Below are 21,689 nucleotides of genomic sequence, written 5' to 3'. Positions count from 1 at the left end.
TAAAAGAAAGGGAGGAAGGAAAGAGGGAGGGAGGGAGAAAGGAAGGAAAGTGGGAGAGAGGGAGGGAGGAAGGAAGGAAAATAGGGAGAAAGATGAAGGAGGGAGGGAGGGAGGGAGGAAAATAGGAAGATTAGAGAAAGAGGGAGGAAGGAGGAGGGAGGAAGAAAAGAGGAGGAAGAAAAGAGGAGGGAGGAGGAAGAAAAGAGGAGGAAGATAAAAGAAAGAGGGAGGAAGGAAAGAGGGAGGAGAAGGAAAGAGGGAGGGAGGAAAGGAAGGAAGGAAGGAAAGAGGGAGGGAGGGAAGGAAGGAAGGAAGGAAGGAAGGAAGGAAGGAAGGAAGGAAGGAAGGAAGGAAGGAAGGAAGGAAGGAAGGAAGGAAGGAAAGGATAAGTAGCAATAGCAGTTAGAGGTATCTGTGATTCCATAGTGCTCTATGGCACTCTCTGAGCAGTTTACATTGTCAGCATATTGCCCCGATAATCTGGGTCCTCATTTTAACAATCCCGGAAGGACGGAAGACTGAATCAAACTTGATCTATGTACATCTTATGAACAAAATACCATTACTCATTTTGCTGAATGTTTTCAATTAGCTCATCTCAAAAGTGGCTAAAATAATTGATAGGATCTTCTTGAATTGACACTGAATTGTTTGGATCCATCCAATCATAAAAGTTAGCTAAGAAATGCATAGGATGAAACAAATGCTTTTCAAAAAGAGAACTATCATACAAAGTTATGGTATATTTCCCATAAGTGAATACAGAAATTTGCTTGGGGGGGGAAACACACACGGACACACAATTTTTCAATTGCACTTCTTTTTGAAATGGAATTGACAGAACTAGTTTTATTTATTAAATGTTCATCTCCCAAGCATAGTTAACACAGTAGCTGATGAAAATAACCCTGACTGCTATTTTTTCAAAAGATATGGCTTACATCAATTTATAGGCTTTCTTTCACATCGTACAATACATTAAAGGGGGGAAAAAATCCAAATTATAAAAGTTTATGTTTGAGGGCTTGAGCAAATGAATAGTGGGTAAAAAAAACAGGACCATTAATGGATCTATAAACGGCAAAATATCATTTTTCCCCCGCTTCCAAATACCTTAACTGAATCCAAGCCAGACAAATACAATCAATTGTACCTGTATGTTGCATTTTTTAATTTGCATCTTAAGCTGTTAATAGCATGAGAATAAACTGCCTCTCCAAGAGAAGTTGCTGTATCTCCCATGACTGTTTTCTGTTTCCCATCTCCATTTTCATGGAAATTTCTGACAAACACACAACACCGAGAGAAGAGAATATAGTGCTTAGTCCTTAGTGCTCTCTGAGCTTGCTCCGTTATTTGCAGACAATTTGCTACCTGATTAGGTAACATCATCAGTTCCAGTGAATATGGGGTTTACTCCCTGTTTATAAATAATAGCGTGCCCTGCCAATGTTGGTGAGGATGTGCTTTTTCTTCTTGGTAGCCTTTTGCTCCAAGATTAAAGCTACAGTATGGAGCTCAATTCACTGCAGGCGAAATGGTACATAATCCCAATAGATGAGAATCTTTGGGAGTCTTTTGCTGGTCACATCTGTTTCAAAATAAAAGTCACTGTGTGCTTATTCCATATTTATCAGTTTTGTCTTCTGCAGCCATATTCAATCTCTTTGACGTGTTGGCCACACAGGTAGTCCTCGACTTACAATTATTCATTTAGCGACCATTCAGAGTTACAGCGGCACTGAAAAAAAAGTGACTTATGACCATCTTTCATACTTAGGACCGTTTACAGCATCCCCCAGTCACACGATCAAAATTCTGATGCTTGGCTTCTATTTATGACGGTTGCAGTGTCCCAGGGCAGGAGTGAAATCCTCTGAAGTCTGCTACCGGATCTGTGAGTCTGTTACCGAGCGTGTGCTTGGCGTGCACGCATGCCTGTGGCGTGCCTGAGTCGCGCACGCGCAGTGCTAAAAAAGGGGCATTTTGAAGCCTTCGGGATCTGCAAAGGTAAGTAGAACAGCGAGGGGAGGGAATCTGCTGTGCCGCATGATTTAGATTAGCTAGAAAGCAGGAAATCTGACGATTCTAGCTAATATAAATCACGCATCACAGCTGATCGTCAGAAATACCAGTTCGCCTGAACCTGTAGCATTTTTTTTCTACCGGTTCACCCAAACCGGTCCGAACCAGTAGCATTTTACCCCGGTCCCTGGGTTACGAGATCCCCTTTTACGACCTTCTGACAAGTAAAGTCGATGGGGAAGCTAGATTCACTTAACAACCGTTAAGTGAATTACTAATTTAACAAGTACAGTGATTCAACTTAACAACAGTGGCAAGAAAGGTCGTAAAATGGGGGCAAAGGTCGCTTAACAGCTTTGCTCACTTAGCAATAAATTTTGGACTCAATGTCGAAAGGCGACCTGTAATGGGGCAGCTCTTTCAAAGTAAAAAGGAAATACATTTATTCCATATTTATCAACTTGCCTCTGCAACCATATGCAATCTCTTCGATAGGGTGGCTATACTTCACAGTGAACCGCAATTAACAAGAAATAAATTAACACTAATCCATAAACATTAAGAATCTTCATGGCTTTCTAGACAACGTTGAAGCAACGGCCTTATACTACAGGAAAAGGCACCCTGATAAAGTTTAATATTACTGATATCTACTTACATCGTTCCTGGGCTCTATATAAGGTCAAAGTGCTATTTGGGGAGTTTCCAACTTCAATTTGAGGAATCTTGAAGTTTCTCAGGGATTCTCCAAACCAAAATGTTTTATTTGGAGAAGGGAGCATTTGTTTTGGACAGCATGAAGGAAAGATTTAGTAGCTCTGTTGGAAGGAGGAAAAATGAATTCTCCCCTAGCGCACGGGTCTGCAAACTTGGCTCTTTTAAGACTTGTGGACTTCAACTCCCAGAGTCCCTCAGCCAGCAAAGGTGAAGTCCACAAGTCTTAAAAGAAACAAGTTTGCAGATCTCTTGCCCTAGCATATGGCGTGAATGACGCTAGTCACCAAAAATAGTTCTGCTAATTCAAGGGCAGATCATTCTATGGGGGGCATGGGATATCTGGACAATTTGGAGAGAAAGGAGGTAAGCACAGCCCAAGATGGCTGCCTGCAGTGGTCATTCACAACGACATCCATTGACCAGGAAGCCTTGCAGAAACTATCTTCATCCACTCCAGGAGATCTTTGTAAACACAAAACCATGCCTGGTTTTCTTACTTTCTTACTTCCAGGAGCAGGGATAAAATTCAAAAAAAAATTCCCTACCGGTTCTGTGGGCGTGGCTTGGTGGGCGTGGCAGGGGAAGGATACTGCAAAATCCCCATTCTCACCCCACTCCAGGGGAAGGATACTGCAAAATCCCCATTCCCACCCCACTCCAGGGGAAGGATACTGCAAAATCCCCATTCCCACCCCACTCCAGGGGAAGGATACTGCAAAATCCCCATTCCCTCCCCACTCCTGGGGGAAGGATACTGCAAAATCCCCATTCCCACCCCACTCTGGGGCCAACCAGAGGTGATATTTGCCAGTTCTCCGCCACCGGTTCTCCAGAATTCCACCACCGGTTCTCCAGAACCTGTCGGATTTCATCCCTGTCCAGAAGTCTATAGAGTCTATAGCTGTGATGGCGAACCTATAGCACACATGCCACAGGTGGCATGTTGAGCCATATCTGTGGGCGTGTGAGCGTTGCCCTAGCTAAGCTCCAATGCGCATATGCGCACCAGCCAACTGATTTTCGGGCCTTCCGGGCCCACCGGAAGTCGGGAAACGGGCCATTTCCAGCCTCCAGAAGGCCTCCGGCGGGGAGTGGGGAAGGCCGTTTTTGCCCTCCCCAGGCTCCTAAAAAGCCTCTGTAGACTGAGGAGAGCAAAGAACGGGCCTTCCGGGCCCACCGGAAGTTGAGAAACGGGCCGTTTCTGGCCTATGGCTTCCGGAGGGCCTCCGGGTGGGTGGGGACGGCTATTTTTGCCCTCGAAAAACAGGCTTACTAGGCCCACCATGCGATCGTGTGCCAAAAGCAGGAAGAGTGCAGGGGGGTTGTGCGCACATGCGTGAGGGGCGGAGCGCATTGAATTATGGGTGTGGGCACGCACGCGCGCAACCTCCCTATGCTCCCCCTGCTTTTGGCACGCGACGGCAAAAAGGTGAACCATCATTGGTCTATAGTCTACAGACATCCAAGTCATGGTTGTCCCAAAAGTGCTTTTCCAAAAACTGGCCTTCCTTCTTTTTGAACTTACTTCTTAAAAGTTTTCGCTGCTTCTTCTTAAGAAGAAACTTCTTGGATGAGATGCAAAAAAATGCTTCAGAATTATTCGCTTCTGAAGAAGCTTCTTGGATGAGAAGCGAAATATTTTCCAAGAAAAAAAAACAACAAGAAAGTCCAGACGCTTTTTGGAAAAGCACCTTTAGGATTTACTTCTAGAAGGTAGTTATTTGCTTGCAGAATGCAGCTTCCTAGCTCCTTATTAGGGAACATGGAGGAAGAAAGTAGATGTAGGACAGAGGGGCCTCTGTGGCTCAGACTGGTAAGACAGTCTGTTATTAACACAGCTGCTTGCAATTACTGCAGGTTCTAGTCCCACCAGGCCCAAGGTTGACTCAGCCTTCCATCCTTTATAAGGTAGGTAAAATGAGGACCCAGATTGTTGGGGGCAATAAAAGTTGACTTTGTATATAAATATACAAATAGGATGAAGACTATTGCTAACATAGTGTAGGCCGCCCTGAGTCTTCGGAGAAGGGTGAGATATAAATGAAAATTAAAAAATAATAATAATAAAAAATAAAAAAAAATAAAAAATAGGAAGCAGATTTGGTAGTTTTAATCGGCACTCTTCTAACTGAGTTAAAATATTTTCCTTTTTTGGCACTGGGTTGTCCCTAAAGATTTCCTCAAAATGAATCCAGTTCAATCTTTCTCCCCTGTATCACTCCAGCTGTGTGACCAATATAATTAATCTAAGGTGTGGTTTTATTGGATCCATTCATATCAAGCAAGTTTGAGATTATCTTTGATTCATACAATATACTGAACCAGTTCTGTCCACAGGTTTAAGAATGGTTAACAGGGTGATCTCTCCCTGGGATGTGATATTGTGATTGTGCTGGATTCCTGTCCTCATTTAGTGACTGCCTCACTTAGTCACCATTCACCATTATGGCAGTGATGAAAAAGTAAGATTTTTATTTTACTTATTTGTATCCTGTCTTTATTATTTTTTGCAAATAACTCAAGGCGGGAAACATATCCAATGCGCCTTCCTCCTACGACAGCCCTGTGAGTTGTGTTGGGGCTGAGAGAGACTGACTGCCCCAAAGTCACCAGGCTGGCTTCCCTGATTAAGGCAGGACTAGAACTCACAGCCTCCTGGTGATTGGCCCAAAGTCACCCAGCTGGCTTTCCTGGCTTAGGAGGGACTTGAATTCACGGTTTCTTGCTTTCTAGCCTGGTGCCTTAACGACTAGATCAGGGGTGAAATCTGAACCGGTTTACTACCGGTTCGCTGGTTGCGTATGTGCGCTGCGTGTGCATATGGAGTGCGCACCACACACCACATGCGAGGTGCACACACACAGTGGCAAAAGGAGGCATGCGGTAAGTAGAACAGCGCGCAGGGGTGATCAGCTGTGGCGCATGATCTTCAGTGATGCTGAACTTTTAAAAGCATTTTTTTTACAACCTATTCGGCCGAAGAGGTTGTAAAAAAATGCTTTTAAAAGTTAAAAAAAAGGCCCTGACGATCGCGTGGCTCAGTTGGGCATTGGCGGGGGGGGGGGAGCAGAGATTTTTGCTACCGGTTCTCCGAACCACCCGCTGCCATCGCTACTGGATCGGCTGATCCGGTCCGAACCGGGAGCATTTCACCCCTGCACTAGATAAAACTTTTGCAACCAATCCTCACCTTTATGACCTTTGCAGGCCTGTAAAGCCAAGGAAAGCAGAAGTCAGATTATAAGAACGGTTGTGATTTCATTTAATGACTGTTTCACTTAATGTCCAAGTTTCTGGTCCCAATTATGGGTTGCTAAATGAGGACTACCTGTATTGGATAGATAGAGGATTGGACTAGAATGATCTATGAAATAATTCCAATTTTTATATTCTGTGATTCTAATTAGAAATGTAGCGGTTAAATTCAGACGACAGGCTAAATTTGATTGGTTTAAAACCTTATCTGGATTTTTTCTATAATGTAACTTGTGGCACAGGCATGGATTGTTCATTTAGTTTATGATTTATTATCTGAACTCAGAAAATGGACTATTTCAGCATGTTTAAGCAAGCTGTATGAATGCAGCCAGTGTGTGAGAGAAACGTTTTTTAATGAAGCTCCTATTGGTTGATCGATTAACGTTTTGAGCTTTGTCGGACTAACCAAGATGGTTATTTTTAAAAAGTGTTGAATTTTAATTAGCAACTCTGAGATGAAAACGAGGATTTAAAAAAAATAATTTCAAATAACTCCTGGGAAAATAGCAAAGAAAAGCAAATGCTCATTTTTTTTAAAGGGTGAAAAGTTAATTAGGGATAGAAAAGATAGAAAAGGATGCAAAATAATATATATATATATATATATATATATATATATGTATGTATGTAGATCTTTGGTTATTCGGGTTTTCTCCCACGTAAAATTGGAAGTGTCTTGGCGACGTTTCGACGAAGTCTCATTCGTCATCTTCAGGCTTCAGCTTCGTGCTTTTGCTCCTAGAAGCACGAAGCTGAAGCCTGAAGATGACGAATGAGACTTCGACGAATGAGACTTTCGACGAATGAGACTTCGTCGAAACGTTGCCAAGACACTTCCAATAACCAAAGATCTACATACAAACACCAGCGAAAACCTCAGAAAACATATATATATATATATGTATGTAGATCTTTGGTTATTCGGGTTTTCTCCGTGTAAAATTGGAAGTGTCTTGGCGACGTTTCGACGAAGTCTCATTCATCTTCAGGCTTCAACCGTGCTTCTGGGAGCAATGTGTGATCGCAGCTGTTTCTTCCTTTTAACTGCTAGTGGGGGTTTGAACTGATTGGGTGGGAGCTTGGCTGTGCTCTGATTGGATGGGGGTTTTTCTGTGCTCTGATTGGATGGGTGTGTGTCCTGTGTTGGTGGGGGCTTGGTTGTGCTCAGTCTAGTCTGTGCTGCAGGGGGATTTGAGCTGGTGAGCTGCATAGCTGTTGTTTGGCTTTGTGGTCGTGCTACATCTTCATAGTGAGTGTCAGTCTGCTGCATGAATGGATTGGAGGGGTTTGAAATGGCTAATGTTGCAGCTGCGGTCTGGCTTCTGGTCCTTGGTCGTGCTTCATGATCAGTGTGGGTTTGGGTCTGCTTTCTGGGTGGATGTGCGGTGGTGACATCCTGTGTGGACCTTGTGAGTGTGGGTCTGGTGTCATTCCTCGTGTTAGGGACTCGTTTGTCAATAAGGGCGGGTTTCCAAATGGCTGGTAGGCGGGAGGTGTCATCTCGTTTGTTCATGCTGTGTGGGCGTTTTTCTATCTCAATGGCTTCTCTGATTATTCTGTTGTTAAAGTGTTCAGTTTTGGCGATAGTTCTGGTCTTTTTAAAGTCAATATCATGTCCTGTGACTTTAAAGTGTTGAACTTGGAATTCTTATTCTTATTCACTTATTCTTCAATACTTGTTACCTGCTTGTGCTTCAGAGAAAGTTAGATGTGCTCATGAAACAGACGCAGGTGGGAGAACCTGCACACGTTCACAATGGTCGATCAGCCAAAGGTTGAAGTGAGTACCCCAAGCTAATATCTTAGCTACGCTGGCACCACAGATACAGAAGGAGCTTCCTTAACAACTCAGATTGGTTCCACTCCTAGTGGAAGAGGTTAGTCTAGATCAATGGTGGCTAACCTTTTTGCCATCGCGTGCCAAAAGTGGGGGGACTGGGGGGGGTTTGTGCGCGCGTGTGCCCACATTCATAATTCTATGCCCCCTGCGCATGCACGCGCCACCCCCTCCCCCCCGCTCCCACCATTTTTGGCATGTTATGGCACGGTGGGCCTGGTAGATCCGTTTTTTGCTCTCCCCAGGCTCCAGAGCCTCTCTAGGAGCCTGGGGAGGGCAAAAACGGTCTTCCTTTCCCACCCCCGGAAGCCCTCCGGAGGCAGGAAACAGCCTGTTTCCCTACTTCCGGTGGGCCCAGAAGGCCCAAAAATCAGCTAGCGGAGCTGAGCTTGCGTGCCCACTGCTATAGCTCCGCGTGCCACCCATGACACGCATGCCATAGGTTCGCCATCATGGGTCTAGATAAAAGAAGGACTGGGGGGAGGGGGAGGAACATGACAGCAGTGTTCCAGTATTTGAGGGGCTGCCACAAAGAGGATGGGGGTTCAATTTATTTTCCAAAGCACAAGAGGGCAGGACAAGAAATAATGGATGGAGAACAAACCCATCAGGACTAGATTCAGCAGTCCATCTGCATTTAAATGACAAAGGCCACTTTTTTGAAGGCAGCAAAATCCACATTTTGGATAGAGAGGATCGCTGGTTTGAAAGTGGGGTCAAAGAGGCCATCTAGGTTAGAATTGAACAGCCCTCCCTCAACAGAGGGGGAGGGATACGACATCATGTATCTCCAAGACAGACACAGACTTCGGAGAATCATTAGAACTGCAGAAAAAACAATGGCTACCAATCTGCCTTCCATGGAGGACCTGTATACTGCACCCCTCACATCCTGGACATAAATTGTTTCAACTCCTACCCTCAAAACAACGCTATAGAGCACTGCACACCAGAACAACTAGACACAAGAACAGTTTTTTCCCAAACGCCATCACTCTGCTAAACAAATAATTCCTTCAACACTGTCAAACTATTCGCTAAGTCTGCACTACTATTAACCTTCTCATCGTTCCCACCACCCATCTCTTTCCACTTATGACTGAATGACTGTAACCTTGTTGCTTGTATCCTTACGATTTATATTGATATTGTTTCCTGCTTATTTGTACCCTATGACTATCATGAAGTGTTGTACCTTATGATTCTTGATGAACGTATCTTTTCTTTTATGTACGCTGAGAGGGTATGCACCAAGACAAATACCTTGTGTGTCCAATCACACTTGGCCAATAAAAAAATTATATCTTCTATCTAACAGTCTATAACACAGTCCTTTCAACAGTTCCAAGAAGGCTCCGCACCTATTTGCATCACTCAGGTGACCCTGAGGACACAGATAAACCTTCCAAGTAGCTTCAATCTCTCTCTAAAAGAATGCAAATGACCAGCTGTCTGCAAAGAGTATAAAACCATCCATTCCCCACCATCCAGCCAGAGCTGAAGAAGCTTCTTGGAGGAGAAGTGAAACATCTTCAAAGAAAAGCCGGAAAGTCCTCTTGAAAAAGCACCTTTGGGAAAATGGATGGAAATTAACCAAGCAACCTGGAATTAAGGAGAATAGAATAGAATTAAGGAGAAACTTCCTAACAGTGAGGACAATTAACCAGTGGAACAGAAGTTGCCTCCAGAAGTCATGGGTGCTCCATCACTGGAGGTTTTTAAGAAGAGACTGGCCAACCACTTGTCTGGAATGGTATAGGGTTGAGTAGGGGGCTGGACTAGAAGACCTCTAAGCTCCCTTCCAGCTTGATTCTGATTCCTTATCTGCTTTTGAACGGGCCAATGGATGAATGTTGTTTCAGTGGGTCTTTTCAAAAGATGGTTGCTGCAGATGCATTAGCGCATTCTATTTTAAGATTTCTTTTTCCCCGTTTCTATTCTACCGTAAGCTGGCTTCAATACTTCTGATAGGTAACCTCTGCATAGCAGCTACAGACAGCTTTAGAAAGGTTCCTGATTGTTTTCAAGAAATGGATTGCATTCTGTTGTACAGGCAGGTAGCCCCTCCCCATTCATTTAGCGGCTGTTCAAAATTACAGCAGCACTTAAAAAGCGACTTACAACTAGTTCTTGCACTTATTGCAATAGCCCATGATCAGGTGAGCAAAATTTAGGGCAACTGGTAAGTATTTATGATTGCTGCATCGTCCAGGAGTCATGTGATCGCCATTTGTGACCTTCCCAGCCTGTTTCTGACAAGCAAAGTTGATCGGGGAAGCTGGATTTGCTTAACAATCATACGATTCACTTAACAACTGAAGTGATTCGCTTAACAACCAATGGCAAAAAAAGTTCGTAAAATTTTTTTTTTTTACATTTATATCCCGCCCTTCTCCGAAGACTCAGGGCGGCTTACAGTGTGTAAGGCAATAGTCTCATTCTATTTGTATATTTACAAAGTCAACTTATTGAAGAACTGCCTTGCCTCATCATCAGCTTCTTTTTAACGACCCCATAATCCCTTGCGGGGTGGAGTCTGGGCAACTGAATGGAGCTAGCGGAGTGTTTTAATGGCCGGATGCCCTTCCTGTCGCCAATGCGGAGTTTCGTTCAGCAGATACATTCTCAGTGTGGCCAGAGAGAGAAAAATCTGCCTCGACCTAGGATCGAACTCACAGCCTCCTGCTTGTGAGGCGAGAGCTCCACCTCTAGGCCACCGCACCACTCCAGAACTGCCTTGCCTAGCAATGGAAATTCTGCTGGTCGTAAGTCGAGGACTACCTGTATGTTGGTTCCATGAAAATATTTAACAGAACACATACAGAGTCTTGTCACACATATGCTTATGAACTTTGGCACATATCTGTGTAAACCTAAGTACTACGGTACATCTACTGCTACCTCCGCAACATGGCTCAACTTTACTGCATAAAAACTACAAAATATACATATATATATCTTTTATTTTTATTATTCTACTATTGACCATTTTCCTTCCGAAAGCAGACAAGTATTCTGTCCACGCCATTACAAAGGAAGCCACATTTCTGCATAGTTTTCCAAAGTTTGAAATAGTTCATAGACATTCCAATATGGGGGATTTCTGTCTATTTTTAACTTCAGAGAATTGTAGAGAAATGTGGCTTCCTCTGTCTGAGACGGAGAGAAATACTGTCCCACTACTGAACCACACATTTAATTAGGTGAAATGGTTTTTAACAATAATGAAATAAAACACTTTCTTTTTCATGTAATGGCTATTCCCACTTGAAGCAAGGTGAGCGTGTGAACCTTCAGGTTCCCTGAGATGTAGATTGCTAAAGTCCAACTGCAACGCATGGAAAATTCAGCATGTAATTCCCATCCCATTTCAAAAAAGAAATTAAAGATGCCGTATGCTGGATCAGCCACCTCCTGCTCCTAATATTTGCCTCTCCGACTTTCCATGACATTATAATCAATGGTGGGTTTCACATATTCTTGCCACCAGTTCGCTGCGCGCGCGAAAACATGGCTAAATAGGACGGCATTACGTATGGGTCGCATGAAGTCGCCGCTACCTGTTTGCATGAACCGGCTGAATGCCCCCTCTGATTATAATCCTGTTGTCCCATCACTGCAGATTTTGTGGGTCTAAAAAAATACACCTGCACCAAAAGAATTGTCATCTTCTGCCTTTGTATCTTGTGACTGCCCGGCACACTGATTAAAAGGTAAAGGTTTCCCTGTCCGGTCATACCCAACTCTAGAGGGTGTTCCCCATCTCCGTATCTTCGCCGAGGGAGCCAACGTTGTCCGAAGACACTTCTGTGGTCATGTGGCCAACATGCCTATACGCCGAAGGGATAGAGAGAACGCAGGTACCTTCCCACCAAAGTGGTACCTATTAATCTACTCGCATTTGCATGCTTGTGCTCTGATTAAACTGGGCTAAACACATATAACACATGATGTGCTTTAATGTTTTTTAACCTCCCACTGTCTTCTGGAAAGTCAAAATGGAGGGGGAGGGGAGTGGTATCCCTCTGGATAACTATCCTGCTGGATTAGAGCAAACGTTTACGTGGTCCAGAGTTTTGATTCCTGAGGGCCTTGTATGACATTCAGAGACGACGTAATGAAGCCGGGTGAAACCATCATTCTGAATGTTTCACGCAAGAGGGAAAGAGTGGTAGGAGAAGAGCAGGCAGAACCTGAAGGTAGAGTCAAGAGAGGAATCAGCCTGGAATCCTTCTGTTCCCACAAGCAGTCCAAATCCAACCTGTCTTGAATTCCATTAACTCTGACCTAGCCTAGCACCAATTTAGTGCTGACTGTTAACTGGGCAGGTGGGACTTTCCAGATTTATGACCTGTTCCAGGTCTATACTTCTCTCAACCCCAAACCCAAGTGAATTCAAATCACCTGCCTGCCCCTTTATTAGCTCGCTACGTACCTAATGTCAGGCGTGAAGAATCGGGACCACACATTCCAGTTGGGTTGATTTCTTGCTCGCGCCTAGACACAAGAATCTCGTCAACTAACGGCCGGCATTAAAATGGTGCTAGGTAAGAGCTAAAGGAATTCAAGATGGGCTGGACTTAGCCTGCTGGTGAGCATATGAGGACTCCAAGCTGATTCCTCTCTTGACTCCATCTCCGCCTGTCTTTTCTCCTACACCTACCACCCTTTCCCTCTTGCTTAAAACACTCCGAATGATGGTTTCCCCAGCTTTTTTACGTCTACTGTGAACACTGTGCAGGATTCTCAGAGATAAAAACTATGGATCAGGTAAACTTTTGCTCTGATCAGGCAGGATGATTGTCCAGTGGGACATCCCCTCCCCTCCATTTTACCTCTTAATCATTGCATCAGTGCAATGCCCTAAAGCAGGGGTCTCCAACCTTGGTCCCTTTAAGACTTGTGGACTTCAACTCCCAGAATTCCTCAGCCAGCATGGGAGTTGAAGTATTCTCTCAGCTGTATTTATACCTTGCTACTGATCAGGCCAGCTTTGATCCATCTTTTCCTCTAAAGCAGGGGTCTCCAACCTTGGCAACTTTAAGACTTGTGGACTTCAAGTCCCAGAATTCCTCAGCCAGCTTTCCTGGCTGAGGAACTCTGGGAGTTGAAGTCCACAAGTCTTAAAGGGACCAAGGTTGGAGACCCCTGCTCTAAAGGGTGTGTTTCCATCCCACAGTTTCTTCACATATTTTAGAAGTTCCTTTTTGGCTCCAGAGAATTTCATTGACAGAACTATGGTTTTCATGGGCTCCCTGGTTCTGTGTTAGCAGAACATTTCATACTGCGATGAGGAGGAATTTGGGGATATTCACCCCAAAGATTTATTCAGGAAGGAAGCTGAAAATGGCTAAGAGCCATGTGGCAGTTTGAGAAGGCAGTCAGTGGGAGGAAGGGAAACAGGTGTGTATCCTTTCAAATACCGCTGGTCATCTTCTTCACAATAGTGTTATCTGTGGGGTCACTAGAATAGAAGGGAGGGAGGGAGGGAGGGAGGAAGGAAGGAAGAGGAGGAGGAGGAGGAGGAGGAGGAAGGAAGGAAGGAAGGAGGAGGAGGAGGAAGGGAGGAAGGAGAGGAGGAAGGAAGGAAGAAAGGAAAAGAGAGAAAGAAAGAAAGAAAGAAAGAAAGAAAGAAAGAAGGAAGGAAGAAAGAAAGAAAGAAAGAAAGAAAGAAAAGGGTGGGAGGGAGGGAGGAGGAAGGAAGGAAGGAAGGAGAGGAGGAGGAAGGAGAGACAAAGTGTGGAAGGAGGAGGAGGAAGGAAGGAAAGGAAAGAAGGGAGGAGGGAGGAAGGAAGGAAGGAAGGAAGGAAGGAAGGAAGAGGAGGAGGAGGAGGAGGAAGGAAGGAAGGAGGAGGAGGAGGAGGAGGAGGAGGAAGTGAGGAAGGAAGGAAGGAAGGAGAGGAGGAAGAGGAAGGAAGAAAAGAAAGAAGGAAGGAAGAAAGAAAGGAAAAGAAAGAAAGAAAGAAAGAAAGAAAGAAAGAAAGAAAGAAAGAAAGAAAGAAAAGGGTGGGAGGGAGGAAGGAAGGAAGGAGAGGGAGGGAGGGAGGGAGGGAAGGAGAGACAAAGTGTGGAAGGAGGGAGGGGGGAAAGGAAAGGAAAGAAGGGAGGGAGGGAGGAAGGGAAGGAGAGAGGAAGTGTGGAAGGAAGGAGGGAAGAAAGGAAAGGAAAGGGAAGGAAGGAAGGAAGGAAGGAAGGAAGGAAGGAAGGAAGGAAGGAAGGAAGGAAGGAAGGAAGGAAGGAAAGAAGGGAGTACAGAAAAATGTACTCCATAACCCCAAAAAAGATGACAGAGCTAAAGGAATTCAAGATGGGCTGGACTTAGCCTGCTGGTGAGCATATGAGGACTCCAAGCTGATTCCTCTCTTGACTCCATCTCCGCCTGTCTTTTCTCCTACACCTACCACCCTTTCCCTCTTGCTTAAAACACTCCGAATGATGGTTTCCCCAGCTTTTTTACGTCTACTGTGGACACTGTGCAGGATTCTCAGAGATAAAAACTATGGATCAGGTAAACATTTGCTCTGATCAGGCAGGATGATTGTCCAGTGGGACATCCTCTCCCCTCCATTTCACCTCTTAATCATTGAATCAGTGCAATGCCCTAAAGCAGGGGTCTCCAACCTTGGTCTCTTTAAGACTTGTGGACTTCAACTCCCAGAATTCCACAGCCAGCATGGGAGTTGAAGTATTCTCTCAGCTGTATTTATACCTTGCTATTGATCAGGCCAGCTTTGATCCATCTTTTTCTCTAAAGCAGGGGTCTCCAACCTTGGCAACTTTAAGACTTGTGGACTTCAAGTCCCAGAATTCCTCAGCCAGCTTTCCTGGCTGAGGAACTCTGGGAGTTGAAGTCCACAAGTCTTAAAGGGACCAAGGTTGAGACCCTCTAAAGGGTGTGTTTCCATCCCACAGTTTCTTCACATATTTTAGAAGTTCCTTTTTGGCTCCAGAGAACTTCATTGACAGAACTATGGTTTTCATGGGCTCCCTGGTTCTGTGTTAGCAGAACATTTCATACTGCGATGAGGAGGAATTTGGGGATATTCACCCCAAAGATTTATTCAGGAAGGAAGCTGAAAATGGTTAAGAGCCATGTGGCAGTTTGAGAAGGCAGTCAGTGGGAGGAAGGAGGAGGAGGAAGGAAACAGGTGTGTATCCTTTCAAATACCGCTGGTCATCTTCTTCACAATAGTGTTATCTGTGGGGTCACTAGAATAGAAGGGAGGAGGGAGGAGGAGGAGGAGGAGGAGGAGGAGGAAGGAGGAGGAGGAGGAGGAGGAGGAGGAGGAGGAGGAGGAAGGAGGAGGAGGAGGAGGAGGAGGAGGAGGAGGAGGAAGGAGGAAGGAAGGAGGAAGGAGGAGGAAGGAAGGAAAGAGAGAAAGAAAGAAAGAAAGAAAGAAAGAAAGAAAGAAAGAAAGAAGGAAAGAGAGAAAGAAAGAAGGAAGGAAGGAGGAGGAAGGAAGGAAGGAGGAGGAAGGAGAGACAAAGTGTGGAAGGAGGAGGGAGGGAGGAAGGAAGGAAGGAAGAAGGGAGGAGGAAGGAAGGAAGGAAGGAAGGAAGGAAGGAGGAGGAAGGAGGAGGAGGAGGAGGAGGAAGGAAGGAAGGAGGAGGAGGAGGAGGAGGAGGAGGAGGAGGAAGGAAGGAAGGAGAGGAGGAAGAGGAAGGAAGGAAAGAAAGAAGGAAAGAAAGAAGGAAAGAGAGAAAGAAAGAAAGAAAGAAAGAAAGAAAGAAAGAAAGAAGAAAGAAAGGGTGGGAGGGAGGAAGGAAGGAGAGGAGGGAGGAGGGAGGAAGGAGAGACAAAGTGTGGAAGGAGGGAGGGGAAAGGAAAGAAGGGAGGAGGAGGGAGGAAGGGAAGGAGAGAGGAAGTGTGGAAGGAAGGAGGGAAGAAAGGAAAGGAAAGGGAAGGAAGGAAGGAAGGAAGGAAGGAAGGAAGGAAGGAAGGAAAGAAGGGAGTACAGAAAAATGTACTCCATAACCCCAAAAAAGATGACAGAGCTAAAGGGATACACCATGCTTCTTACACTGAAACCTCTCACGAATCCTGTCCCAAATTCACAGCTGCTTTGCAAAACAACCCATCTGAATTTCCTATTTGTCAAATTTGGTGCCCTCCTAGAAAATGAAATACCGGATCCCTAAAATGATGTGCTCTATTTCTACCGTAGTAAAATCTATATAGCTAATGTGCTTTACTTGTGGAGAGGCCCCCAAGGCAGGGTGTTCATTCCTGCCACCCTTAAGATGTGCTTCACCCAAAAGACAACAGCCCAACATGGCTGAGGAAGGGAAAGAGGGTGGGGGGAGGGTGGGGGGGTCACCCACTCTGAAGGAAAGCAAAACCTGATGAGAAATAAGAACCTCAAATATTATTGCATAATTTTTCTCAAAGCGTTTAAAATCCGTTTGCACAGAACGCCTGGCCCCAGCTGGCGCGTTTATCCTGCCCGCCGGCTATTTTTCTCCTTCAGAATGTGGCAAAGGACCCCAAAACACCTATATTTTGTTTAAATATAGCAAAAAAAATAAAAAATAAACCCCAATTGTCCGTTGAACTGGATCAGGAGTCGTTGCAGGCGTCCGTGTGGACTCTTAAAATCCCTCTGCTGTGCAGGCGGAGGAAGTTGAACATCTCTGAAGGCATGGCATGGAACCCGGGCCGAGGTTTGACGTTGTCGTAGTAATGGTGAGTTACGAATATCCCTGAGGGGTTCATGGGGAAACCCCAAAATCCAAAGAGGTGCACCTCTTCGCACAGCTCCAAGGCGGCCGTCACTAGAATCAACCCCGTGGTGATGCGCTTGGCCCGTACCCCTTGAGTCAGCCAGTAGCGGGAAACGTTTGTGAGATATCTCGGGTGGAAAAAGTAAACGGCCTTCTTGGATTCAAAGTCATCCAGGACGTACCTGACCCTGAAGGAGACGTCGGTGTTGTGGGTGTTGTAGAAGGCGGGGAGCAACACGGAGGCGTTTTCGTAGGCTTTCAGGACTTGGTAGAAAGGCCTCCTCCATTTCTCCAGCCTCTGGAACCTGGTGGAGTTTGCAGAGGGAGCAGAAGACAAAGAATAAAACAAAGAGTAAAACCGAGCGGTCTAATACGCCCTTTCCATTCTCCTCCGATAAAAGCGTCTTACAATGGAAGAGTTTTCTGATGGGCTCCTTGGGATCTGTCTGCGAGAGAGAAACTCCTCGTTTTAAATGTCAGCTGCGTCAAAGGCGTGGCAAAGGAAGGAACCATCATAAATTGTGGTTTTTGTCAAATGGCGGGGTCCTTTTTTTTACCCCCTTTAAGATCCAACTCTGGAACCCTTTGAGCCCCTTGGAGATTGAAGGTTTAGCTTCTCAGTCAAGCTTCGGTTCCAGACACTATAAAATCGGGAATAAATGCTAAATGAATTTCCTTACAGTAAGGAGTTCAAAATATAGATGAGGATGCAAAACAGAACAAATGGAGCCATCTTAAGGAGGGAGGGAGGGAGGGAGGGAAGGAAGGAAGGAAGGCAAAAAGGAAGGAAGGAAGGAAGGAAGGAAGGAAGGAAGAAGGAGGGAGGAAGGAAGGAAGAAGGAAGGAAGGAAGGAAGGAAGGAAGGAAGGAAGGAAGGAGGAAGGAAGGAAGAAGGGAGGAGGGAGGAAGGAGGAAGGAAGGAAGGAAAAAGGAAGGTAGGAAGGAAAGAAGGAGGGAGGGAGGAGGGAGGAGGAGGGAGGGAGGAGGGAGGGAGGAAGGAAGGAAGGAAGGAAGGAAGGAGGAAGGAAGGAGAGAGGAAGTGTGGAAGGAAGGAAGGAAGGAAGGAAGGAAGGAAGGAAGGAAGGAAGGAAGGAAGGAAGGAAGGAAGGAAGGAAAGAAGGGAGTACAGAAAAATGTACTCCATAACCCCAAAAAAGATGACAGAGCTAAAGGGATACACCATGCTTCTTACACTGAAACCTCTCACGAATCCTGTCCCAAATTCACAGCTGCTTTGCAAAACAACCCATCTGAATTTCCTATTTGTCAAGTTTGGTGCCCTCCTAGAAAATGAAATACCGGATCCCTAAAATGATGTGCTCTATTTCTACCGTAGTAAAATCTATATAGCTAATGTGCTTTACTTGTGGAGAGGCCCCCAAGGCAGGGTGCTCATTCCTGCCACCCTTAAGATGTGCTTCACCCAAAAGACAACAGCCCAACATGGCTGAGGAAGGGAAAGAGGGTGGGGGGAGGGTGGGGGGGGGTCACCCACTCTGAAGGAAAGCAAAACCTGATGAGAAATAAGAACCTCAAATATTATTGCATAATTTTTCTCGAAGCGTTTAAAATCCGTTTGCACGGAACGCCTGGCCCCAGCTGGCGCGTTTATCCTGCCCGCCGACTATTTTTCTCCTTCAGAATGTGGCAAAGGACCCCAAAACACCTATATTTTGTTTAAATATAGCAAAAAAATAAAATAAAATAAACCCCAATTGTCCGTTGAACTGGATCAGGAGTCGTTGCAGGCGTCCGTGTGGACTCTTAAAATCCCTCTGCTGTGCAGGCGGAGGAAGTTGAACATCTCTGAAGGCATGGCATGGAACCCGGGCCGAGGTTTGACGTTGTCGTAGTAATGGTGAGTTACGAATATCCCTGAGGGGTTCATGGGGAAACCCCAAAATCCAAAGAGGTGCACCTCTTCGCACAGCTCCAAGGCGGCCGTCACTAGAATCAACCCCGTGGTGATGCGCTTGGCCCGCACCCCTTGAGTCAGCCAGTAGCGGGAAACGTTTGTGAGATATCTCGGGTGGAAAAAGTAGACGGCCTTCTTGGATTCAAAGTCATCCAGGACGTACCTGACCCTGAAGGAGACGTCGGTGTTGTGGGTGTTGTAGAAGGCGGGGAGCAACACGGAGGCGTTTTCGTAGGCTTTCAGGACTTGGTAGAAAGGCCTCCTCCATTTCTCCAGCCTCTGGAACCTGGTGGAGTTTGCAGAGGGAGCAGAAGACAAAGAATAAAACAAAGAGTAAAACCGAGCGGTCTAATACGCCCTTTCCATTCTCCTCCGATAAAAGCGTCTTACAATGGAAGAGTTTTCTGATGGGCTCCTTGGGATCTGTCTGCGAGAGAGAAACTCCTCGTTTTAAATGTCAGCTGCGTCAAAGGCATGGCAAAGGAAGGAACCATCATAAATTGTGGTTTTTGTCAAATGGCAGGGTCCTTTTTTTTACCCCCTTTTAAGATCCAACTCTGGAACCCTTTGAGCCCCTTGGAGATTGAAGGTTTAGCTTCTCAGTCAAGCTTCGGTTCCAGACACTATAAAATCGGGAATAAATGCTAAATGAATTTCCTTACAGTAAGGAGTTCAAAATATAGAGGAGGATGCAAAACAGAACAAATGAAGCCATCTTAAGGAGGGAGGGAGGGAGGGAGGGAAGGAAGGAAGGAAGGAAGGCAAAAAGGAAGGAAGGAAGGAAGGAAGGAAGGAAGGAAAGAAGGCGGGAGGGAGGGAGGGCGGAAGGAAGGAAGGAAGGAAGGAAGGAAGGAAGGAAGGAAGGAAGGAAGGAAGAAGGAGGAGGGAGGAAGGAGGAAGGAAGGAAGGAAAAAGGAAGGTAGGAAGGAAAGAAGGCAGGAGGGAGGGAGGGAGGAGGAGGAGGGAGGGAGGAGGGAGGGAGGAAGGAAGGAAGGAAGGAAGGAAGGAAGGCGGGAGGGAGGAGAGAGGAAGGAAGGAAGGAAGGAAGGAAGGATTGAAGGAAGGAGGGAGGGAGGGAGGAAGGAAGGAAAGAAGTAAGGAAGGAAGGAGGGAGGGAGGGAGGAAGGAAGGAAGGAAGGAAGGAAGGGAGGGAGGGAGAGAGGAAGGAAGAAAAAAGGAAGGAAGGAAGGAAAGAAGGCGGGAGGGAGGGAGGGAGGAAGGAAGGAAGGATGGAAGGAAGGAAAGAAAGAAAGAAGAAAAGAAGGAGGGAGGGAGGCAGGCTGGCAGGCAGGAAGGACGGACAATAGGAAGGAAGATAGAAAAAGGGAGGGAGGGAGGAAGGCAGGAGGGAGGGAGGGACAGCCAAGGAAAAGAAGCTAAAGAAAAGAAGCAAAAGTAGGGAGAGAGGGAGGGAATGAGGGAGGAAGGAAAGAAAAGCAAGGGAAAGCGAGGCTACAGAAGAGAAGAGAACATGCGTGGGCTGAAGTCCATATGCCTCCTTTCAATTGCATGCATTTTCCCTGATGACAAGGAGGCTCAAATGACTCTCCTTTCCAGTTGCTATGAAATTACACAGTCAAGAGCCACGAACTGCAGCTCGGGCAAATAAGAAGACACGGCTGCCTTCCTTCTCACGCCTGCGAGACTTTCCCAGGGGCTCAGGGGAGGGAAAGGGGGGCTGGGAAATGACTGACCTTTCCGTAATGATGCTGGGGTTGACCGTCACCACGTTCGTCTTCACCCCAACATCTGCAACGTATTTCCTGGATATGGGTGGCAAATTGCATCTATGGGAGAAATAGGAGCATGGGAAAAGATCTTGGAGGTTATTTTGTTTTTTAACTGTAACCCCCTCCTCCCTGTCCAAGACAAACACCATTTTCCACAGTGCCTAAAACAGCCGGTTGAGCTCTAAGGTTCCCCTCGCACATATGTGCCAGTCGTTCCTGACTCCAGGGGGCGGTGCTCATCTCCGTTTCTAAGCCAAAGAGCCAGCGCTGTCCGAAGACATCTCCGTGGTCATGTGGCCAGCATGACTCAATGCCAAAGGCGCACGGAACGCTGTTCCCTTCCCACCAAAGGTGGTCCCTATTTTTTCTACTTGCATTTTTACGTGCTTTCGAAACTGCTAGGTTGGCAGAAGCTGGGACAAGTAACAGGAGCTCACCCCGTTACACGGCAGCACTGGAGATTCGAACCGCTGAGCTGCCAACCTTTCGATCGACAAGCTCAATGTCCTGGCCCCTGAGCCACCGCGTCCCTATTGAGCTCTTCCACAAGACAAATGGGGACTCCGAGGCCACTGGATTTAGATGAAGGGATTTATTGATCGATTTCAATTCAGAATTTGCCCAGCTACAGACAGTTCTGGGCAGCTTATATTTTAAACTGTAAAAAGCTAAAGGTGTCAGGCCTGGAAACCACACTAGACTTTAGGGTTCCAGACGCTGCCACATTTTTCCCCTGAGGGGAAGAAGGGGGGTTGAGGGATATGGTAACATTCTTCAAGCGGTCAAGGTCGGATGGTGTTCACATCTGCAGGAAGAGTGGCGAGAAGATATTCGAATGAACTGGGAGAACGTGGGACCATGTGACCATCAAAGGGGTCAGGGGGGTGGGGCTCTTGGGGTTTGTATAACTGGGAAAAGAATCCGGAAGTTCAGTTTTGGAATTTCACTCATCGTGTGCCAATTTCCTCATGCTAGTAAAGAACTCTGAAAAACAATGGCTTCTGAGTTTTTTTTATGCAGAAGAGGTTTTTCTGGAACCTTGACATAAGGTTCCCCTCACACATGTGCACGACCTCCCGCGCCCGCCCACTTTTGGCATGCAACAGCAAAAAGGTTAGCCATTACTGTGCTAGTCGTTCCCGACTCTAGGGGGTGGTGCTCATCTCCAGTTCAAAGCCGAAGAGCCAGTGCTGTCCGAAGACGTCTCCGTGGTCATGCATGACTCAATGCCAAAGGCGCACAGAACACTGTTACCTTCCCACCAAAGGTGGTCCCTATTTTTTTACTTGCATTTTTTTTACATGCTTTCGAACTGCTAGGTTGGCAGAAGCTGGGACAAGTAACGGGAGCTCACCCTGTTACACGGCAGCACTAGGGATTCAAACCGCTGAGCTGCCGACCTTTCGATCGAAAAGCTCAGAGTCTTAGCCACTAAGCCACCGCGTCCCTTATTTTAAACTGTATGGAACAATCAAGTAACAAGAAA

The 21,689-nt window shown here is 46.1% G+C and overlaps 2 protein-coding genes across 5 annotated transcripts in view; both read right to left on the bottom strand.

The window, feature by feature from the left end:
* Window positions 1-569: 569 nt before the first annotated feature.
* LOC131192347 (alpha-2,8-sialyltransferase 8E-like) lies at window positions 570-17,126 on the bottom strand. Of its 3 annotated transcripts, none has more exons than XM_058171407.1 (3): window positions 16,968-17,126; window positions 16,373-16,863; window positions 570-1,741 (listed from the first exon to the last, which is right to left on the bottom strand). In XM_058171407.1, exons 1-2 carry the CDS (start codon window positions 17,072-17,074, stop codon window positions 16,395-16,397), a joined length of 576 nt encoding a protein of 191 aa, XP_058027390.1. In that variant the 5' UTR covers window positions 17,075-17,126; the 3' UTR covers window positions 570-1,741; window positions 16,373-16,394. The 3 variants fall into 3 exon arrangements, with proteins under 3 accessions (XP_058027390.1, XP_058027391.1, XP_058027389.1); XM_058171408.1 differs by lacking the exon at window positions 570-1,741 and adding an exon at window positions 7,045-11,667; XM_058171406.1 differs by lacking the exon at window positions 570-1,741 and having other exon boundaries at window positions 15,669-16,863.
* Window positions 17,127-18,077: 951 nt separating this feature from the next.
* The window catches only part of ST8SIA5 (ST8 alpha-N-acetyl-neuraminide alpha-2,8-sialyltransferase 5), a 65,199-nt gene continuing 61,587 nt past the window's right edge, over window positions 18,078-21,689 (bottom strand). For both annotated transcript variants that reach the window (XM_058173164.1, XM_058173165.1), the window contains 2 exons: window positions 20,168-20,260; window positions 18,078-18,759 (listed from right to left, as the gene is read on the bottom strand). In XM_058173164.1, coding sequence (XP_058029147.1) covers window positions 18,291-18,759; window positions 20,168-20,260 — 562 coding nt within the window. In that variant the 3' untranslated portion in view covers window positions 18,078-18,290. The remainder of the gene's footprint in view (window positions 18,760-20,167; window positions 20,261-21,689) is intronic.

The sequence above is a fragment of the Ahaetulla prasina genome, chromosome 2 (assembly GCF_028640845.1).
Source record: "Ahaetulla prasina isolate Xishuangbanna chromosome 2, ASM2864084v1, whole genome shotgun sequence".
Classification (NCBI taxonomy): Eukaryota; Metazoa; Chordata; class Lepidosauria; order Squamata; family Colubridae; genus Ahaetulla; species Ahaetulla prasina.
The sequence above is the reverse complement of the archived record's forward strand: the minus strand, read 5'-3'. Positions and strand labels throughout refer to the sequence as shown.